The sequence below is a fragment of the Heptranchias perlo genome, unplaced genomic scaffold, assembly GCF_035084215.1.
Source record: "Heptranchias perlo isolate sHepPer1 unplaced genomic scaffold, sHepPer1.hap1 HAP1_SCAFFOLD_184, whole genome shotgun sequence".
Lineage (NCBI taxonomy): Eukaryota > Metazoa > Chordata > Chondrichthyes > Hexanchiformes > Hexanchidae > Heptranchias > Heptranchias perlo.
In genome coordinates this window covers 558,392-581,357 of record NW_027139120.1, presented here as the reverse complement: position 1 = coordinate 581,357, position 22,966 = coordinate 558,392, and the positions used below count along the sequence as shown (strand labels likewise).

The 22,966-nt window shown below is 46.2% G+C and overlaps 1 protein-coding gene across 2 annotated transcripts in view; it reads left to right on the top strand.

Annotated features, from left to right (window-relative positions):
• Positions 1 to 208: 208 nt before the first annotated feature.
• Positions 209 to 22,966, top strand: part of LOC137309848 (WAP four-disulfide core domain protein 3-like) — a 54,008-nt gene continuing 31,250 nt past the window's right edge. The window contains exons 1-4 of one of the 2 annotated variants that reach the window (XM_067977862.1): positions 209 to 384; positions 13,255 to 13,386; positions 14,742 to 14,879; positions 15,873 to 16,010. In XM_067977862.1, coding sequence (XP_067833963.1) covers positions 291 to 384; positions 13,255 to 13,386; positions 14,742 to 14,879; positions 15,873 to 16,010 — 502 coding nt within the window. In that variant the 5' untranslated portion in view covers positions 209 to 290. The remainder of the gene's footprint in view (positions 385 to 13,254; positions 13,387 to 14,741; positions 14,880 to 15,872; positions 16,011 to 22,966) is intronic. The other variant, XM_067977863.1, reaches the window with a different exon arrangement.

Below are 22,966 nucleotides of genomic sequence, written 5' to 3'. Positions count from 1 at the left end.
CTCTCCCATCATCCCCCAGCTCCGAGAGTCTTCACCTCACTGAGCAACAAACATATCAATATGCAAATCCATATGGATTGGACTCTAGGACCCTGCAGAATGCAGCTACATCTGCACCAATGTGCTTTCTGTGCAATTTGTTGCCATTATGACAATGGGTGTAACCAGGAAACGATGCCCCCGAATATCTAAAGTGCTGAGATCTGCCCTCGCCCTCAGTCTGGCTGTAGACGTGCTTCAGTCCCTGTGTCTCTGCCGTCTCGCTCGGTACAGCTCGTTCACTCCCAGACATGAGGACACGGTCCCCTTACCAGCTCACCCTCACCCTCACCCTAACCCTCACCCTCACTGCCCTCCTCCTGTGGCTCGATTTGACCTCCGCTCGTAAGTGCACAGTACTTTTTGTTACTTTTTAAAGTGTCAGTAACATCTGGGAGAGCTTTGCCCACAATCCATATTATAAAAAGGATATGGAGGCACTGGAGAATGTGCAAATAAGATTTACCAGGATGTTACCAGAACTGAGAGGTTAGACCTATCAGGAAAGATTGAACAGGCTGGGGCTGTTTTCTTTAGAAAAGAGAAGACTGAGGGGTGACCTGATAGAGGTCTTTAAGATTATGAAAGGGATTGATAGGGTAGACTTAGAGAAGTAAACTAGAAAGAGGGGTGGGTGGGTTCAGTTAAGGGTAAATTTATGAATCGAAAGAGAAAAGTCAAGGCCATAGAGCAGTGTAGTGATTCGGGTAAAGATAAGCAGAGTGTGGCAGGAAGGGACAGAGAGTTTAACGGTAATAGTGCATCAGTGAATAAGGTCAAATCAGGGAAAAATAGTAAAAAGTTAAAATTAAAGGCTCTTTATCTGAATGCACAAAGCATTTGTAACAAGATAGATGAATTAATGGCACAAATAGAGAGAAATGGGTTTGATCTAGTAAACATTACTGAGACCTGGTTGCAGGGTGACCAAGGTCGGGAACTAAATATTCCAGGGTACTGGACCTTTTGAAAGGACAGGCAGAATAGAAAAGGAGGGGGTGTAGCCCTGATAATAGAGGATGAGATAAGGACAGTGGTGAGAAAGGATCTTGGCTCGAAAGATCAGGAAATAGAATCAGTCAGGGTGGAAATAAGAAATAACAAGGGGCTCCCTAACAGTAGCTACACTGTTGGACAGAGTATTAATCAGGAAATAATAGGAGCTTGTAACAAAGGTAATGCAATAATCATGGGGGACTTTAATATAGACTGGGCAGTTCAATTCGGCAAAAGTAGTTTGAAGGACGAGTTCATGGAATGCATTCAAGACAGTTTCCTAGAGCAATACCTCATGGAACCAACCAGAGAAAAGATTATTTTAGATCTTGTCTTGTGTAATGAGACAGGGTTAATTAGTAATCTCATTGTAAAGGATCCTCTGGGAAAAAGCGATCATAATATGATACATTTTCACTTTGAGTTTGAGAGTGATATACTTAAGTCCGAAACTAGAGTCTTAAACTTAAACAATGCCAATTACATAGGTATGAGGGGCGAGTTGGCTATTGTTGATTGGGAAATTAGATTAAAAGATATGACGGTAGATAAGCAACAACGAATATTTAAAGAAATAATTCATAATTCCCATCAAATATACATTCCATTGAGGAATTAAAAACTCCACGGGAAAAGTGATCCACCCAGGGCTAACGAAACAAGTTAAGGGGAGTATTAGATTGAAAGAAGCGGCTTATAATGTTGCCAAGAAGAGTAGTAAGCCTGAGGATTGGGAGAGTTTTGGAAACCAGCAAAGGACAATCAAAAAATTGATAAAAAGGGAGAAAATAGAATATGAAAGTAAACTAGCAAGAAATATAAAAACGGATTGAAAGAGCTTCTACAAGTATGTAACAAGGAAGAGATTAGCGAAAGTAAATGTGGGTCCCTTAGAGGCTGAGACAGGAGAAATTATAATGGGGAATAAGGAAATGGCAGAGACATTAATCAAATATTTTGTATCTGTCTTCACAGTAGAAGAAACAAAAAACATATCAGAAATAGTGGGGAACCAAGGGGCTAATGAGAGTGAGGAACTTAAAGTAATTAATATTAGTAAAGAAAAAGTACTGGAGAAATTAATGGGACTAAAAGCCACCAAATCTCCCGGACCTGATGGCCTACATCCGAGGGTTCTAAAAGAGGTGGCTGCAGAGATAGTGGATGCATTGGTTATGATCTTCCAGAATTCCCTAGATTCTAGAACGTTCCCCACAGATTGGAAGGTAGCAAATGTAACCCCACGATTCAAGAAAGAAGGGAGAGAGAAAACAGGGAACTACAGGCCAGTTAGCCTGACATCAGTCGTCGGGAAAATGCTGGAATCTATTTTTAAAGGACGTGGTAACAGGGCACGAAGAAAACCTTTTTTTTTATTCGTTCATGGGATGTGGGTGTTGCTGGCGAGGCCAGCATTTATTGCCCATCTCTAATTACCCTTGTGAAGGTGGTGGTGAGCCGCCTTCTTGAACCGCTGCAGTCCGTGTGGTGAAGGTTCTCCCACAGTGCTGTTAGGAAGGGAGTTCCAGGATTTTGACCCAGCGACGATGAAGGAACGGTGATATATTTCCAAGTCGGGATGGTGTGTGACTTGGAGGGGAACGTGCAGGTGGTGTTGTTCCCATGTGCCTGCTGCTCTTGTCCTTCTAGGTGGTAGAGGTCGCGGGTTTGGGAGGCGCTGTCGAAGAAGCCTTGGCGAGTTGCTGCAGTGCATCCTGTGGATGGTATACACTGCAGCCACTGTGCGCCGGTGGTGAAGGGAGTGAATGTTTAGGGTGGTGGATGGGGTGCCAATCAAGCGGGCTGCTTTGTCCTGGATGGTGTCGAGCTTCTTGAGTGTTGTTGGAGCTGCACTCATCCAGGCAAGTGGAGAGTATTCCATCACACTCCTGACTTGTGCCTTGTAGATGGTGGAAAGGCTTTGGGGAGTCAGGAGGTGAGTCACTCACCGCAGAATACCCAGCCTCTGACCTGCTCTTGTAGCCACCGTATATATATGGCTGGTCCAGTTAAGTTTCTGGTCAATGACTGACCCCCAGGATGTTGATGGTAGGGGATTCGGCGATGGTAATGCTGTTGAATGTCAAGGGGAGGTGGTTAGACTCTCTCTTGTTGGAGATGGTCATTGCCTGGCACTTGTCTGGCATGAATATTACTTGCCACTTATCAGCCCAAGCCTGGATGTTGTCTAGGTCTTGCTGCATGCAGGCTCGGACTGCTTCATTATTTGAGGGGTTGCAAATGGAACTGAACACTGTGCAATCATCAGCGAACATCCCCATTTCTGACCTTATGATGGAGGGAAGGTCATTGATGAAGCAGCTGAAGATGGTTGGGCGTAGGACACTGCCCTGAGGAACTCCTGCAGCAATGTCCTGGGGCTGAGATGATTGGCCTCCAACAACCACTACCATCTTCCTTTGTGCTAGGTATGACTCCAGCCACTGGAGAGTTTTCCCCCTGATTCCCAATGACTTCAATTTTACTTGGGCTCCTTGGTGCCACACTCGGTCAAATGCTGCCTTGATGTCAAGGGCAGTCACTCTCACCTCACCTCTGGAATTCAGCTCTTTTGTCCATGTTTGGACCAAGGCTGTAATGAGGTCTGGAGCCGAGTGGCCCTGGCGGAACCCAAACTGAGCATCGGTGAGCAGGTTATTGGTGAGTAAGTGCTGCTTGATAGCACTGTCGACGACACCTTCCATCACTTTGCTGATGATTGAGAGTAGACTGATGGGGCGGTAATTGGCCGGATTGGATTTGTCCTGCTTTTTGTGGACAGGACACACCTGGGCAATTTTCCACATTGTCGGGTAGATGCCAGTGTTGTAGCTGTACTGGAACAGCGTGGCTAGAGGCGCAGCTAATTCTGGAGCACAAGTCTTCAGCACTACAGCCGGGATGTTGTCAGGGCCCATAGCCTTTAGTGTATCCAGTGCAATCAGCCGTTTCTTGATATCACGTGGAGTGAATCAAATTGGCTGAAGACTGGCTTCTGTGATGGTGGGGATATCGGGAGGAGGCTGAGATGGATCATCCACTCGGCACTTCTGGCTGAAGATGGTTGCAAACGCTTCAGCCTTGTCTTTTGCACTCACATGCTGGACTCCGCCATCATTGAGGATGGGGATGTTTGCAGAGCCTCCTCCTCCCGTTAGTTGTTTAATTGTCCACCACCATTCACGACTGGATGTGGCAGGACTGCAGAGCTTTGATCTGATCCGTTGGTTGTGGAATCGCTTAGCTCTGTCTATAGCATGTTGCTTCCACTGTTTAGCATGCATGTAGTCCTGAGTTGTAGCTTCACCAGGTTGGCACCTCATTTTTAGGTACGCCTGGTGCTGCTCCTGGCATGCTCTTCTACACTCCTCATTGAACCAGGGTTGATCCCCTGGCTTGTTGGTAATGGTAGAGTGAGGAATATGCCGGGTCATGAGGTTACAGATTGTGCTGGAATACAATTCTGCTGCTGCTGATGGCCCACAGCGCCTCATGGATGCCCAGTTTTGAGCTGCTAGATCTGTTCTGAATCTATCCCATTTAGCACGGTGGTAGTGCCACACAACACGTTGGATGGTGTCCTTAGTGTGAAGATGGGACTTCGTCTCCACAAGGACTGTGTGGTGGTCACTCCTACCAATACTGTCATGGACAGATGCATCTGTGACAGGTAGATTGGTGAGGACGAGGTCAAGTAAGTTTTTCCCTCATGTTGGTTCGCTCACCACCTGCCGCAGGCCCAGTCTGGCAGTTATGTCCTTCAGGACTTGACCAGCTTGGTCAGTAGTGGTGCTACCAAGCCACTCTTGGTGATGGACATTGAAGTCCCCTACCCAGAGTACATTCTGTAGAAAATCATAATATGATTAGGCAGAGTCAACATGGTTTTACGAAAGGGAAATCATGCTTGACAAATTTATTAGAGTTTTTTGAGGATGTAACGCGCAGGGTAGATAAAGGGGAACCAGTGGATGTTGTATATTTGGATTTTCAAAAGGCATTCGATAAGGTGCCACATAAACGGTTGTTACACAAGATAAGGGCTCATGGGGTTGGGGGTTAATACATTCGCATGGAGAGAGGATTGGTTCACGGACAGAAAACAGAGAGTCGGATAAACAGGTCATTTTCGGGTTGGCAGGCTGTAACTAGTGGGGTGCCACAAGGATCAGTGCTTGGGCCTCAGCTATTTACAATCTATATTGATGACTTAGATGAAGGGACCAAGTGTAGTTTATCCAAGTTTGTTGACAATACAAAGCTAGGTGGGAAAGTAAGCTGTGAGGAGGACACAAAGGCCCTGATATTACCAGGGAGGCGGAATAGCAGCGAGGGGGCGACTTGGTGCGTGGGTAACCCGCCCAGTAAAATCCGTCCGTTCCCCACGCGATCGCCGGTAAATTGAAGCCACTTACCGTGGCTTCTGGGTTTCCCGTCATCAACCTGCGCAGCGGGCGGACTGCGCACCCGCATCACAGGCTGTCAGCTGGAGGAGCCCTATTTAAAGGGGCAGTCCTCCAATGCTGCTCCTGCAGCAAACAACCAAAATTATAGAATGGAGCAGCCCAGGGGAAAGGCTGCTCCCGGATTTACTGATGCCTCACTCCAGGTCCTACTGGATGGGGTAAGGAGGAGGAGGGATATTTTCTACCCAGCGGACGGGAGGAAGTGCCCTGTCTCTGCCACCAAGAAGGCCTGGCTCGAGGTGGCAGAGGAGGTCACCAGCAGCAGCAACATCTCCCGCACCTGGATCCAGTGCAGGAAGTGCTTCAATGACCTAACTAGGTCAGCAAAGTGAGTACACTGACTCATTCTCCTACACTCCGTCTTCCACATCACCGCCCCCACCCCACAACTCATTCTGCACTGCCAACACTGCTCTATCACATCACTCCTCACACCCACTCAAACCTCATCCTCAACTTACCTGCACTCCCTCACCTCCCCATTACTCATCCCACCACTACCACTCACCCCAATCCTCATAAAATGTCATGTTTCTGTCTCATACTCACCCTCTGATGCATCTCTTTCACGGTCAGCCTCACCCAAATCAATGCATTCATCAGTTGGCCACTTCACCATCACTCACTCACACCTCTCTACTTTCTCCCCTTATAGGAGAAGAGAGCCCAGAATGCACGGGAGAGGGCGAGGACCAGAGGGGGGGCCGCAACAAACCGTCGTCCTCACAGACACCGAGCAGGAGGCTCTGGAACTGAGCCGCACCCTCGAGTGCCTGTCCGTCGGGGACACCGAGACTGACACCCGACAAACGGCTGGTGACAGAACTTTAACATTCAGCACTCACAATAGCAATTGATGTTAACATGCCCCGCCATCTTCAGCACCTCAGCATCTGTCATCATGCTTAATATTGCCTTCTGTTCTCTTACAGGGCCTTCAGCGACCGCCGTGATGGCGGAGGGCGATTCCTCAAAGGACCTGCGGGCATCTGAGGTGCACTGTCACATCTGAGCGAGCCATCCACCAGCGCAGATACACACACCTCGGTGGGTCCCCCTCCTCAGTTAGTTGGGGTCGCACATGGTGAGTCACCACACACATGTGAGCACGAGCAGACACTGGTGTCAGGGGCAGCTGTGGAGAGTCCGCGTCGGTGGGAGCTCTCTTCTCCAGGCTCTGCTCAGCTGGACACAGATGCTGAACCCTGGGGGCCATCCTTTAAAAGGAGAATGATCGAGGGGCAGCAGCACATTTGCGAGGTGCTGGAACAGGTGCCACGCACACTCTCCACAATCGCGCAGAGGATGGAGGAGTCCAACTCCTGCATGAGTGGAATGGTGGCACAGGTACAGGAGGGAATCTCTGAGATACTGTCACAGGGACATGAGGGCATCTCTGAGATAGTGTCGTGGGTAAGTGCGGGAATGTCTGCGATGAAGAGAAGGTTAGCCTCCATCGAGCTTCAGGCACAGCTCACCAATGAGTCCAATGAGGCCCCGACAACGGCCCTTCAGACTCAGGGTGAGCAACTTTCTGCCGTAGGCAGATACACCAGCATTGGCCTTACAAGGCTTCACACATGTCCTCCAAACTGTCGTCCAGCAGATGGTAGGAGTGATGTGGGCCTGGCCCAGGAGAGGGATGATGGCGAAAGGGGACATGGAAGTGGGGACGCCACTCAAAGCCCCCCCCCCACGTCTAACCCGTTACCCCCCTCTCAACCAGTACCCGCAATGTTGCCTCCTCTCCAGGTGGCCGAGTCTGCCCCTGCACAGGTGCAGGTGGAGCAGTCTTTGGAGGGACCCTCACGGGCACCGAAACCCAGAGGGCGTAGGCCCAAAGCATCTAATCGGTCAGGGCATGAACAAGAGCAACCTGTCACTACCTCTGCTGCAGACACAGGGGAAGCACCATGTAGGAGTAGTCGTAAGCGTAAGGCAAAGGATTTGTGAGCACAAAGGGGATGCACAAGGGTGTTTGATGGTTGGACATGTTTTTTATTTATATTTGATTTTTGTTAATGGCACATTAAATATTATTATTGTCACCACTACTGCCACGTCTTGGCCATTCTTGATTGGCTTGTGTAATAAGTCCCTTTCATGAGGTTCACCATGAACACCCACACTTGATGCCACCCATTGGGTCACCCTACAGTGGGTGTATGTGTAGTTCCATGACTATTTTGTGCAGGTCCCTGTGGTGCAGCACGGTGTTGTGGAGCTCCACGTGGCGGAGGTGGACGCTGTGCCTGGCGAGGCTGCTGATGTTGCTCGTCCTCGGATGTTGTGATAAATGCAGCCATGGCGCCCCCGATCCTGACGGTGTGAGTTTGAGGGGGTCCGCAAAATAGGTAAATGTGTTTGCACAACAGAGTTTAGGGTATAAATTAATAATTTTGAGTGAAAACACAAAGGTGTTGCAGCCAAAACTTTGTCTGAAGTGACAGAGTGCCCTGCTGCAATAAATGAGGTTTTCCCCCAACCTGTCAAATAATCCTTTGCATCTCCCACTGGCTGCTGACTGAAACACGTCTGCTCCAACAGGGAGTGTTTCCCACAGCACGGGAAACAGGCTGAGGATCCTTCAAAATTGTACCCCTGCCAAAATCTCCAGTCAGTGAGATCTGTCAAGTACCTCAAGTATCTAAATAACTATCTAAATTATCATCCCACCGGCTTTAATTGCCGGTGGGAGTCCCGCATGGAATTAATTGGGACATTTTACTACGGTAAAGGTGCAAGTTGTTGTTGTTGAAGAGTAAACACAAAGGCAAGATCCCACTGTTCCATTTTGGGGTTTTTCCACTCAATTCAGTATCTGAGTGCAGTCCTGTAGATGACCTCTCCCCATCGGTGACCCAAAGAGAGCTCGATTCTCACTGCCCTCGCCTGGTGTTAATGGGGGGAGAGGGAGGGGGTTAATGGTCTCAGAATGGGGTCGTGACGTTACTCCCCCCCCCATGTTAACATTAGCGTTATTTTGAAAGCGACCTCCTGCCGGGTGTTCAAAGCACCACCTGATTCAGGTGACTGTCCCCTTCTAATATGGGAATCAGGGTCCTGTGACAGAAATCGGACCCCAATCACCATTTTAGGCCAGAACCGATCATCTCACGGGCGATGGGATCGAAGAGGCCCGATAGAGACACAAGCACAATTTTTTTTGTCTATTATAATTTTTAATGATTACAATCCCAGCATTTACCCCGACCAGGATTATGCAGGATAGCTGTCTGAACCGGGAGTTAAACATAACCATTTCCCATCACGGCGGGACTAGATTACAATATTCTGAGCTCGACCACCAGTAAAACCTCAATAAAGGGCAATCACCGCAATTAGTCACTGAACTTACCGTTTAATGAGTCTGACGGTTAATGTTACTGTTTATTGAGTCTGACGGTTAAAGTTACTGTTTAATGGGTCTGACGGTTAAAGTTACTGTTTAACCGACGGTTAAAGTCACATCGTTCACCTGACGAAGGAGGAAGCCTCCGAAAGCTTGTGAATTTAAAATAAAATTGCTGGACTATAACTTGGTGTTGTAAAATTGTTTACAATTGTCAACCCCAGTCCATCACCGGCATCTCCACATCATGACGGTTTAATGAGTCTGACGGTTAAAGTTACCGTTTAATGAGTCTGACGGTTAAAGTTACCGTTTAATGAGTCTGACGGTTAATGTTACCGTTTAATGAGTCTGACGGTTAATGTTACCGTTTAATGAGTCTGACGGTTAATGTTACCGTTTAATGAGTCTGACGGTTAATGTTACCGTTTAATGAGTCTAACGGTTAATGTTACCGTTTAATGAGTCTGACGGTTAATGTTACCGTTTAATGAGTCTGACGGTTAATGTTACCGTTTAATGAGTCTAACGGTTAATGTTACCGTTTAATGAGTCTGACGGTTAATGTTACCGTTTAATGAGTCTGACGGTTAAGTCTGACGGTTAAAGTTACCGTTTAATGAGTCTAACGGTTAATGTTACCGTTTAATGAGTCTGACGGTTAATGTTACCGTTTAATGAGTCTGATGGTTAAAGTTACCGTTTAATGAGTATGACGGTTAAAGTTACCGTTTAATGAGTATGACGGTTAAAGTTACCGTTTATTGAGTCTGACGGTTAATGTTACTGTTTAATGAGTCTGACGGTTAAAGTTACCGTTTAATGAGTCTGACGGTTAATGTTACTGTTTATTGAGTCTGACGGTTAAAGTTACCGTTTAATGAGTCTAACGGTTAATGTTACCGTTTAATGAGTCTGACGGTTAATGTTACTGTTTAATGAGTCTGACGGTTAATGTTACTGTTTAATGGTTCTGACGGTTAATTTCACCGTTTAATAAGTCTGATGGTTAATGTTACTGTTTAATGAGTCTAACGGTTAATGTTACCGTTTAATGAGTCTGACGGTTAATGTTACCGTTTAATGAGTCTGACGGTTAAAGTTACCGTTTAATGAGTCTAACGGTTAATGTTACCGTTTAATGAGTCTGACGGTTAAAGTTACCGTTTAATGAGTATGACGGTTAAAGTTACCTTTTATTGAGTCTGACGGTTAATGTTACCGTTTAATGAGTCTGACGGTTAAAGTTACCGTTTAATGAGTCTGACGGTTAATGTTACTGTTTAATGAGTCTGACGGTTAATGTTACTGTTTAATGAGTCTGACGGTTAAAGTTACCGTTTAATGAGTCTGACGGTTAATGTTACTGTTTATTGAGTCTGACGGTTAAAGTCACCGTTTAATGAGTCTAACGGTTAATGTTACCGTTTAATGAGTCTGACGGTTAATGTTACTGTTTAATGAGTCTGACGGTTAATGTTACCGTTTAATGAGTCTGACGGTTAATGTTACCGTTTAATGAGTCTGACGGTTAATGTTACTGTTTAATGAGTCTGACGGTTAATGTTACTGTTTAATGAGTCTGACGGTTAAAGTTCCTGTTTAATGGTTCTGACGGTTAATTTCACCGTTTAATAAGTCTGATGGTTAATGTTACTGTTTAATGAGTCTGACGGTTAATGTTACTGTTTAATGAGTCTGACGGTTAATGTTACTGTTTAATGAGTCTGATGGTTAATGTTACTGTTTAATGGTTCTGACGGTTAATGTTACTGTTTAATGATACTGACGGTTAAAGTTACTGTTTAATGAGTCTGACGGTTAAAGTTCCTGTTTAATGGTTCTGACGGTTAATTTCACCGTTTAATGAGTCTGACGGTTAATGTTACTGTTTAATGAGTCTGACGGTTAATGTTACTGTTTAATGGGTCGGACGGTTAAATTTACTGTTTAATGGGTCTTACGGTTAGTTTCACCGTTTAGTGGGTCTGACGGTTAATTTCACCGTTTCGTGGGTTTGACGGTTAATTTTACCGTTTAGTGGGTCTGTCAGTTAATTTCACCATTTAGTGGGTCTGACAGTTAATTTCACCGTTTAGTGGGTCTGACGGTTAATTTCACCGTTTCGTGGGTCTGACGATTAATTTCACCGTTTCGTGGGTCTGACGGTTAATTTCACCGTTTAGTAGGTCTGACGGTTAATTTCACCGTTTAGTGGGTCTGACGGTTAATTTCACCGTTTACTGGGTCTGACGGTTAATTTCACCGTTTATTGGGTCTGACGGTTAATTTCACCGTTTCGTGGGTCTGACGGTTAATTTCACCGTTTCGTGGGTCTGACGGTTAAATTTACCGTTTAGTGGGTCTGACGGTTAATTTCACCGTTTACTTGGTCTGTCAGTTAATTTCACCGTTTAGTAGGTCTGACGGTTAATTTCACCGTTTACTGGGTCTGACGGTTAATTTCACCGTTTCGTGGGTCTGACGGTTAATTTCACCGTTTAGTGGGTCTGACGGTTAATTTCACCGTTTAGTGGGTCTGACGGTTAATTTCACCGTTTAGTGGGTCTGACGGTTAATTTCACCGTTTAGTGGGTCTGACGGTTAATTTCACCGTTTAGTGGGTCTGACGGTTAATTTCACCGTTTCGTGGGTCTGACGGTTAATTTCACCGTTTAGTGGGTCTGACGGTTAATTTCACCGTTTAGTGGGTCTGACGGTTAATTTCACCGTTTAGTGGGTCTGACGGTTAATTTCACCGTTTCGTGGGTCTGACGGTTAATTTCACCGTTTAGTGGGTCTGACGGTTAATTTCACCGTTTAGTGGGTCTGACGGTTAATTTCACCGTTTCGTGGGTTTGACGGTTAATTTCACCGTTTAGTGGGTCTGACGGTTAATTTCACCGTTTCGTGGGTCTGACGATTAATTTCACCGTTTCGTGGGTTTGACGGTTAATTTCACCGTTTAGTGGGTCTGACGGTTAATTTCACCGTTTCGTGGGTCTGACGATTAATTTCACCGTTTCGTGGGTTTGACGGTTAATTTCACCGTTTCGTGGGTTTGACGGTTAATTTCACCGTTTAGTGGGTCTGACGATTAATTTCACCGTTTCGTGGGTCTGACGATTAATTTCACCGTTTCGTGGGTCTGACGATTAATTTCACCGTTTCGTGGGTTTGACGGTTAATTTCACCGTTTCGTGGGTTTGACGGTTAATTTCACCGTTTAGTGGGTCTGACGATTAATTTCACCGTTTCGTGGGTCTGACGATTAATTTCACCGTTTCGTGGGTCTGACGATTAATTTCACCGTTCCGTGGGTTTGACGGTTAATTTACAGGTTGAAAGGGATGAATGAAATATGACAACAGGTTTCCTTCTCATTTGGCACCAATCAGAATTAAAGAAGAGGCATCCTTGCTGCTCACTGTTCTTCAACTGATGTTACTGCCTTTTGTTAAAGTCTTGCAAAAATGAACAGCGATGTTTTAAGAACCATTGAAGAGACAATTCATCCCGATACCATTCTGGTCACACCCCCTGCCCCTTATTCCAGTTTAGAAGCTGTAATGTCAAACATTATAGTTGTGACTTATTGAGTTTGCCAGATTCCAACTGATGAAGAAAGCTTATCTCCTGGTGAGAGACACAGCACTCACAGGATGTCTGGTCCTATGAGGCTTATAGAGGATTAATCACATTAATACCTGCTAGAAGTGCTGGGGACTGTATCATTAAAATAGAATTATCATTTGTAATTGTTATATTTTCAAACTATTATTAAAAAATAATTATTATTTCATCAATAAATGATTAATTATTACAAAAATAACCTGGGCGATGGAGAGTGTCCAATATCCAGAAAAATTACGACATATCCAGTAATTGAATAGAAAAGGCTTCACTGATTGGTTACGCCAGGTACCCTCACAAAATCTTCCCCAACTTCAGCAGACAGCAAAATAACATTTCACAACACGATGGGTCAAACTATCAACTGCCAAACAGACTTATTAAACAACACAAGGGGATAGACCAATGATTATTGTCAATTCACATGAGTTCTGAGACCCGGTGTACACAGCTGTACACGGTGCTTTGTAATGAACGGCACACACCGAATCTCCCACAGGTAGGTTACTCCCGAATTGGCCAGCATTGAGTACAGTAAACTGGCAGTGAGTTACACTGAGAGTAACAGGGATTGGCCGTTAGTTACACAGATGGTAACGGGGATTGGCCGTGCAGAACACAGGTCTCCCCTTGACCAGTCCTGGACATGAGAGGCTTCAGATCAGGAAATGTGTGGGTAAAAATATCTCACTGAGTTTTGTGGGTGTGGGTCATTTTTATATTTCACGCACTGATCCAGCTAAACTGTGATGTGTTTGGTTTCCTCAGAGAAGCCTGGGGTCTGTCCTTTTCTACCCTTTGGACGATGTGTAGAACTCTGTACAAACGACAATGATTGCCCAGGGGATGAGAAATGCTGCAGCAATGGATGTGGCCATCAATGTACATCTCCCCAGAAAGGTACAACACACCACACGGGCACACAGAGAGGGTCAGCAAATGAATGGGATTTGCACAGAGAGTAAAAGATCTGGGGACGAGGTAGACAGAGAGTAACAGGGACTGGCAATGAGTTACACTGAGAGTAACAGGGACTGGCAGTGAGTTACACTGAGAGTAACAGGGACTGGCAGTGAGTTACACTGAGAGTAACAGGGACTCGCAGTGAGTTACGCTGAGAGTAACAGGGACTGGCAGTGAGTTACACTGAGAGTAACAGAGACTGGCAATGAGTTACAAAGAGAGTAACGGGAACTGGCAGTGAGTTGCACTGAGAGTAACAGAGACTGGCAGTGAGTTACACTGAGAGTAACAGGGACTGGCAGTGAGTTACACTGAGAGTAACAGGGACTGGCAGTGAGTCACACTGAGAGTAACAAGGACTAGCAGTTAGTTACACTGAGAGTAACAGGGACTGGTACTAAATCCGACTGAGAGTAACAGGGACTGGCAGTGAGTTACACTGAGAGTAACAGGGACTCGCATTGAGTTACGCTGAGAGTAACAGGGACTGGCAGTGAGTTACACTGAGAGTAACAGAGACTGGCAATGAGTTACAAAGAGAGAAACGGGAACTGGCAGTGAGTTGCACTGATAGTAACAGAGACTGGCAGTGAGTTACACTGAGAGTAACAGGGACTGGCAGTGAGTCACACTGAGAGTAACAAGGACTGGCAGTTAGTTACACTGAGAGTAACAGGGACTGGTACTAAATCCGACTGAGAGTAACAGGGACTGGCAGTGAGTTTCACTGAGAGTAACAGGGGCTGGCAGTGAGTTGCACTGAGAGTAACAGGGGCTAGCAGTGAGTAATACAGAGAGTAACAGGGATTTGCAGCTAGTTACACTGAGAGTAACAGAGATTGGCAGTGAGTTACACAGAGAGTATCAGGGACTGGCAGTGAGTTACACTGAGAGTAACAAAGACTGGCAGTGATTTACACTGAGAGCAACAGGGACTGGCAGTGAGTTACACTGAGAGTAAGAGAGGCTGGCAGTGAGCTACACTGAGAGTAACACGGACTGTCAGAGAGTTAGACAGGGAGTAACAGGGGCTGGCAGCGTGTTACAGTGAGAGTAACAGGAACTGGCAGTGAGTTACACTGAGAGTAACAGGGATTGGCCGTTAGTTACACAGATGGTAACGGGGATTGGCCGTGCAGAACACAGGTCTCCCCTTGACCAGTCCTGGACATGAGAGGCTTCAGATCAGGAAATGTGTGGGTAAAAATATCTCACTGAGTTTTGTGGGTGTGGGTCATTTTTAAACTTCACGCACTGATCCAGCTAAACTGTGATGTGTTTGGTTTCCTCAGAGAAGCCTGGGGTCTGTCCCCAGAGATCCAGTGGAGTTGGAGTATGTGCAGAATATTGTACAAACGACAATGATTGCCCAGGGGATGAGAAATGCTGCAGCAATGGATGTGGCCATCAATGTACATCTCCCAATAAAGGTACAACACACCACACGGGCACACAGAGAGGGTCAGCAAATGAATGGGCTTTGCACAGAGAGTAAAAGATCTGGGGACGAGGTTGACAGAGAGTAACAGGGTCTAGCAGTGAGTTACACTGAGAGTAACAGGGACTGGCAGTGAGTTACACTGAGAGTAACAGATTTGGCAATGAGATACACAGAAAGTAACAGGGACTGGCAGTGAGTTACACAGAGTAAAAGGGACTGGCAGTGAGTTAGACAGAGAGTATCAGGGACTGGGAGTAGTTAAACTGTGAGTAACAGGGGCTGGGAGCGAGTTACACTGTGAGCAACAGGGTCAGGCGGTGAGTTACACAAAGAGTAACAGATTTGGCAATGAGATACACAGAAAGTAACAGGGACTGGCAGTGAGTTACACAGAGTAAAAGGGACAGGCAGTGAGATAGACAGAGAGTAACATGGACATAGAGTGAAGTACACAGAGAGTACTAGGGACTGGCCAAGAGGTACACAGAGAGTAACAGGGACGGGCCATGAGATACACTGAGAATAACAGGGATTGGCGTGAAGTACACAGAGAGTTACAGGGACTGGCATGAGGTACACAGAGAGTAACAGAGACGGGCAGTAAGTTACACTGAGAGTAGCAGAGACTGGCAGTGAGTTACACTCAGAGTAAGAGGGGCATGGAGTGAGGCACACAGAGAGTACTAGGGACTGGCCAAGAGGTACACAGAGAGTAACAGGGATTGCTGTGAGATGCACAGAGAGTAACAGGGACTGGTAGTGAGTTACAATGAGAGTAACAGGGATTGGCCGTTAGTTACACAGATGGTAACGGAGATTGGCCGTGCAGAACACAGGTCTCCCCTTGACCAGTCCTGGACATGTGAGGCTTCAGATCAGGACATGTGTGGGTAAAAATATCTCACTGAGTTTTGTGGGTGTGGGTCATTTCTATATTTCACGCACTGATCCAGCTAAACTGTGATGTGTTTGGTTTCCTCAGAGAAGCCTGGGGTCTGTCCCCAGAGATCCAGTGGAGTTGGAGTATGTGCAGAATATTGTACAAACGACAATGATTGCCCAGGGGATGAGAAATGCTGCAGCAATGGATGTGGCCATCAATGTACATCTCCCAATAAAGGTACAACACACCACACGGGCACACAGAGAGGGTCAGCAAATGAATGGGATTTGCACAGAGAGTAAAAGATCTGGGGACGAAGTAGACAGAGAGTAACAGGGACTGGCAGTGAGTTACACTGAGAGTAACAGGGTCTTGCAGTGAGTTACAGAGAGTAACAGGGACTGGCAGTGAGTTAAACGGACAGTCAAAGGGACTGGCAGTGAGTTACACTGAGAGTAACAGAGACAGGCAGTGAGTTACAAAGAGAATAACAGAGACTGGCAGTGAGTTACACTAACAGTAACAGGGACTGGCAGTGAGTTACACTGAGAGTAGCAGGGACTGGCAGTGAGTTGCTCTGAGAGTAACAGGGACTGGCAGTGAGTTACACTGAGCATATCAGGGTCTGGCAGTGAGTTAAACTTAGAGTAAAAGGGACTGGCAGTGAGTTACAAAGGGAGAACAGAGACTGGCAGTCAGTTACACTGAGAGTAACAGAGACTGGCAGTGAGTTACATTGAGAGTAAAAGGGACTTGGAATGCGTTGCACTGAGAGTAACAGAGACTGGCAGTGAGTTACACTGAGAGTAACAGAGACTGGCAGTGAGTTATATCGAGAGTAAAAGGGACTTGCAATGAGTTACACTGAGAGTAACAGAGAGTGGCAGTGAGATACACTGAGAGTCACAGAGACGGGGCAATGAGTTACACTGACAGTAACAGGGACTGGCAGTGAGTTACAATGAAAGTAAAAGTGACTGGCAGTAAGTTACACTGAGAGTAACAGGGACTGGCAATGAGTTACAGTGAAAGTCACAGGGACTGGCAGTCAGTTACACTGATAGTAACAGAGACTGGCAGTTAGTTACACTGAGAGTAACAAGGGCTGGCAGTGAGTTACACTGAGAATAACAGGGACTGGCAGTGAGTTACACTGAGAGTAACAGAGACTGGCAGTGAGTTTCACTGAGAATAACAGAGACTGGCAATGAATTGCACTGAGAGTAATAGGGGCTGGCAGTGAGATACACAGAGAGTAATAGGGACTGGTAGCGAGTTACACTGAGAGTAACAGAGACTGGCAGTGAGTTACAAAGACAATAACAGAGACTGGCAGTCAGTTACACTGAGAGTAACAGAGACTGGCAGTGAGTTACATTGAGAGTAAAAGGGACTTGGAATGCGTTGCACTGAGAGGAACAGAGACTGGCAGTGAGTTACACTGAGAGTCACAGAGACGGGGCAATGAGTTACACTGAGAGTAACAGAGCCTGGCAGTGAGTTACACTGAGAGTAACAGGGACTGGCAGAGAGTTACAATGAGAGTAACAGAGACTGATAATGAGTTACACTGAGAGTAACAGGGGCTGGCAGTGAGTTACACTGATAGTAACAGAGACTGGCAGTTAGTTACACTGAGAGTAACAAGGGCTGGCAGTGAGTTACACTGAGAATAACAGGGACTGGTACTAAATGCCACTGAGAGTAACAGGGACTTGCAGTGAGTTGCAATGAGAGTAACCGGGACTGGCAGTCAGTTGCACTGAGAGTAACAGAGACTGGCAGTGAGTCACAAAGAGAATAACAGAGACTGGCAGTGAGTTACACTGAGAGTAACAGGGACTGGCAGTGAGTTACACTGAGAGTAACAGGGACTGGCAGTGAGTTACACTGAGAGTAACAGGGACTGGCAGTGAGTTACACTGAGAGTAACAGGGACTGGCAGTGAGTTACACTGAGCATATCAGGGACTGGCAGTGAGTTAAACTTAGAGTATCAGCGACTGGCGGTGAATTACAATGAGAGTAACAGGGACTGGCAATGAGTTACATTGCGAGTAAGATGGACTGGCAGTCAGTAACACTGAGAGTAAGAGAGGCTGGCAGTGAGTTTAACTGAGAGTAACACGGACTGTCGGTGAGTTGGACAGGGAGTAACAGGGGCTGGCAGTGAGTTACAGTGAGAGTAACAAGGACCGGCAGTGAGTTACCCTGAGAGTAACAGGAACTCGCAATGAATTACATTGAGAGTAACAGGGATTGGCAATGAATTACACTGTGAGTAACAGGAACTGGCAATGAGTTACAAAGAGAGTAACAGAGCCTGGCAGTGAGTTACACTGAGAGTAAAAGAGACAGGCAGTGAGTTGCACTGAGAGTAACAGGGACTGGCAATGAGTTACAAAGAGAGTAACGGGAACTGGCAATGAGTTACAAAGAGAGTAACGGGAACTGGCAATAAGTTACACTGAGAGTAACAGGGACTGGCAATGATTTACAATGAGAGTAACAGGGACTGGCAATGAGTTACATTGCGAGTAAGATGGACTGGCAGTGAGTAACACTGAGAGTAAGAGAGGCTGGCAGTGAGTTACACTGAGAGTAACACAGACTGTCAGTGAGTTAGACAGGGAGTAACAGGGGCTGGCAGTGAGTTACAGTGAGAGTAACAGGGACTGGCAGTGAGTTACACTGAGAGTACAAGGAACTAGCAATGAATTACACTGAGAGTAACTGGGATTGGCAATGAATTACACTGAGAGTAACAGGAACTAGCAATGAATTACACTGAGATTAACAGGGATTGGCAATGAATTACACTGTGAGTAATAGGAACTGGCAATGAGTTACAAAGAGAGTAACAGAGACTGGAAGTGAGTTACACTGAGAGTAACAGGGGCTGGCAGTGAGTTACACTGAGAGTAACAAAGACTGGCAGTGATTTACACTGAGAGCAACAGGGACTGGAGATGAGTTAAAATGAGAGTAACAGGGACTGGCAATGAGTTACATTGAGAGTAAAGGGACTGGCAGTGAGTAACACTGATAGTAAGAGAGGCTGGCAGTGAGTTACACTGAGAGTAACAGGAACTGGCAGTGAGTAACACTGAGAGTAAAAAAGACAGGCAGTGAGTTACACTGAGAGTAACAGAGACTGGCAGTGAGTTACACTGAGAGTATCAGCGACTGGCAGTGAGTTACAATGAGAGTAACAGGGACTGGCATTGAGTTACATTGCGAGTAAGATGACTGGCAGTCAGTAACACTGAGAGTAAGAGAGGCTGGCAGTGAGTTTAACTGAGAGTAACACGGACTGTCGGTGAGTTCGACAGGGAGTAACAGGGGCTGGCAGTGAGTTACAGTGAGAGTAACAAGGACTGGCAGTGAGTTACCCTGAGAGTAACAGGAACTAGCAATGAATTACACTGAGAGTAACAGGGATTGGCAATGAATTACACTGTGAGTAACAGGAACTGGCAATGAGTTACAAAGAGAGTAACAGAGCCTGGCAGTGAGTTACACTGAGAGTAACAGCGACTGGCAGTGAGTTACAGTGAGAGTAAAAGAGACAGGCAGTGAGTTGCACTGAGAGTAACAGGGACTGGCAATGAGTTACAAAGAGAGTAACAGGAACTGGCAATGAGTTACACTGAGAGTAACAGAGACTGGCAGTGAGTTACACTGAGAGTAACAGGGACTAGCAATGAATTACACTGAGAGTAACTGGGATTGGCAATGAATTACACTGTGAGTAACAGGAACTGGCAATGAGTTACAAAGAGAGTAACAGAGCCTGGCAGTGAGTTACACTGAGAGTAACAGCGACTGGCAGTGAGTTACACTGAGAGTAAAAGAAACAGGCAGTGAGTTGCACTGAGATGAACAGGGACTGGCAATGAGTTACAAAGAGAGTAACGGGAACTGGCAATGAGTTACACTGAGAGTAACAGAGACTGGCAGTGAGTTACACTGAGAGTAACAGGGACTGTCAGTGATTTACAATGAGAGTAACAGGGACTGGCAATGAGTTACATTGCGAGTAAGATGGACTGGCAGTGAGTAACACTGAGAGTAAGAGAGGCTGGCAGTGAGTTACACTGAGAGTAACACAGACTGTCAGTTAGTTAGACAGGGAGTAACAGGGGCTGGCAATGAGTTACAGTGAGAGTAACAGGGACTGGCAGTGAGTTACACTGAGAGTACAAGGAACGAGCAATGAATTACACTGAGAGTAACAGGAACTAGCAAGGAATTACACTGAGAGTAACAGGGATTGGCAATTAATTACACTGTGAGTAATAGGAACTGGCAATGAGTTACAAAGAGAGTAACAGAGACTGGAAGTGAGTTACACTGAGAGCAACAGGGACTGGAGATTAGTTAAAATGAGAGTAGCAGGGACTGTCAATGAGTTACATTGAGAGTAAAGGGACTGGCAGTGAGTAACACTGATAGTAAGAGAGGCTGGCAGTGAGTTACACTGAGAGTAACAGGAACGGGCAGTGAGTAACACTGAGAGTAAAACAGACAGGCAGTGAGTTACACTGAGAGTAACAGAGACTGGCAGTGAGTTACACTGAGAGTATCAGCGACTGGCAGTGAGTTACAATGAGAGTAACAGGGACTGGCATTGAGTTACATTGCGAGTAAGATGGACTGGCAGTCAGTAACACTGAGAGTAAGAGAGGCTGGCAGTGAGTTACACTGAGAGTAACAGGAACGGGCAGTGAGTAACACTGAGAGTAAAACAGACAGGCAGTGAGTTACACTGAGAGTAACAGAGACTGGCAGTGAGTTACACTGAGAGTATCAGCGACTGGCAGTGAGTTACAATGAGAGTAACAGGGACTGGCAATGAGTTACATTGCGAGTAAGATGGACTGGCAGTCAGTAACACTGAGAGTAAGAGAGGCTGGCAGTGAGTTACACTGAGAGTAACACGGACTGTCGGTGAGTTAGACAGGGAGTAACAGGGGCTGGCAGTGAGTTACAGTGAGAGTAACAAGGACTGGCAGTGAGTTACCCTGAGAGTAACAGGAACTAGCAATGAATTACACTGATAGTAACAGGGATTGGCAATGAATTACACTGTGAGTAACAGGGACTGGCAATGAGTCACACAGGGAGTAACAGGGACTGGCAGTCAGTTACACTGAGAGTAACAAGGGCTGGCAGTGAGTTACACTGAGAATAAAAGGGACTGGTACTAAATTCCACTGAGAGTAACAGGGACTGGCAGTGAGTTACAAAGAGAATAACAGAGACTGGCAGTGAGTTACACTGAGAGTCACAGAGACGGGTCAATGAGTTACAATGAGAGTAACAGAGACTGGTAATGAGTTACACTGAGAATAACAGAGACTGGCAGTGAGTTACAAAGAGATTAACAGAGACTGGCAGTCAGTTACACTGAGAGTAACAGAGACTGGCAGTGAGTTACATTGTGAGTAAAAGAGACTGGGAATGCGTTGCACTGAGACTAACAGAGACTGGCAGTCAGTTACACTGAGAGTAACAGGGACTGGCAGTGAGTCACACAGGGAGTAACAGGGACTGGCAGTCAGTTACACTGAGAGTACCAAGGGCTGGCAGTGAGTTACACTGAGAATAAAAGGGACTGGTGCTAAATTCCACTGAGAGTAACAGGGACTGGCAGTGAGTTACAAAGAGAATAACAGTGATTGGCAGTGAGTTACACTGAGAGTCACAGAGACGGGTCAATGAGTTACAATGAGAGTAACAGAGACTGGTAATGAGTTACACTGAGAGTAACAGGCACTTGCAGTGAGTTACACTGAGAGTAACCGGGACTGGCAGTCAGTTGCACTGAGAGTAACAGAGACTGGCAGTGAGTTACACTGAGAGTAACAGGGACTGGCAGTGAGTCACACAGGGAGTAACAGGGACTGGCAGTCAGTTACACTGAGAGTAACAAGGGCTGGCAGTGAGTTACACTGAGAATAAAAGGGACTGGTACTAAATTCCACTGAGAGTAACAGGGACTGGCAGTGAGTTACAAAGAGAATAACAGAGACTGGCAGTGAGTTACACTGAGAGTCACAGAGACGGGTTAATGAGTTACAATGAGAGTAAAAGAGACTGGTAATGAGTTACACTGAGAGTAACAGGGACTTGCAGTGAGTTACAATGACAGTAAAAGTGACTGGCAGTAAGTTACACTGAGAGTAACAGGGACTGGCAATGAGTTACAGTGAAAGTCACAGGGACTGGCAGTCAGTTACACTGGTAGTAACAGAGACTGGCAGTGAGTTACACTGAGAGTAACAGGGACTGGCAGTGAGTTACACTGAGAGTAACAGGAACTGGCAGTGAGTAACACTGAGAGTAAAAAAGACAGGCAGTGAGTTACACTGAGAGTAACAGAGACTGGCAGTGAGTTACACTGAGAGTATCAGCGACTGGCAGTGAGTTACAATGAGAATAACAGGGACTGGCAATGAGTTACATTGCGAGTAAGATGGACTGGCAGTCAGTAACACTGAGAGTAAGAGAGGCTGGCAGTGAGTTTAACTGAGAGTAACACGGACTGTCGGTGAGTTAGACAGGGAGTAACAGGGGCTGGCAGTGAGTTACAGTGAGAGTAACAAGGACTGGCAGTGAGTTAACCTGAGAGTAACAGGAACTAGCAATGAATTACACTGAGAGTAACAGGGATTGGCAATGAATTACACTGTGAGTAACAGGAACTGGCAATGAGTTACAAAGAGAGTAACAGAGCCTGGCAGTGAGTTACACTGAGAGTAACAGCGACTGGCAGTGAGTTACAGTGAGAGTAAAAGAGACAGGCAGTGAGTTGCACTGAGAGTAACAGGGACTGGCAATGAGTTACAAAGAGAGTAACGGGAACTGGCAATGAGTTACACTGAGAGTAACAGAGACTGGCAGTGAGTTACACTGAGAGTAACAGGGACTGGCAGTGATTTACAATGAGAGTAACAGGGACTGGCAATGAGTTACATTGCGAGTAAGATGGACTGGCAGTGAGTAACACTGAGAGTAAGAGAGGCTGGCAGTGAGTTACACTGAGAGTAACACAGACTGTCAGTGAGTGAGACAGGGAGTAACAGGGGCTGGCAGTGAGTTACAGTGAGAGTAACAAGGACTGGCAGTGAGTTACCCTGAGAGTAACAGGAACTAGCAATGAATTACACTGAGAGTAACTGGGATTGGCAA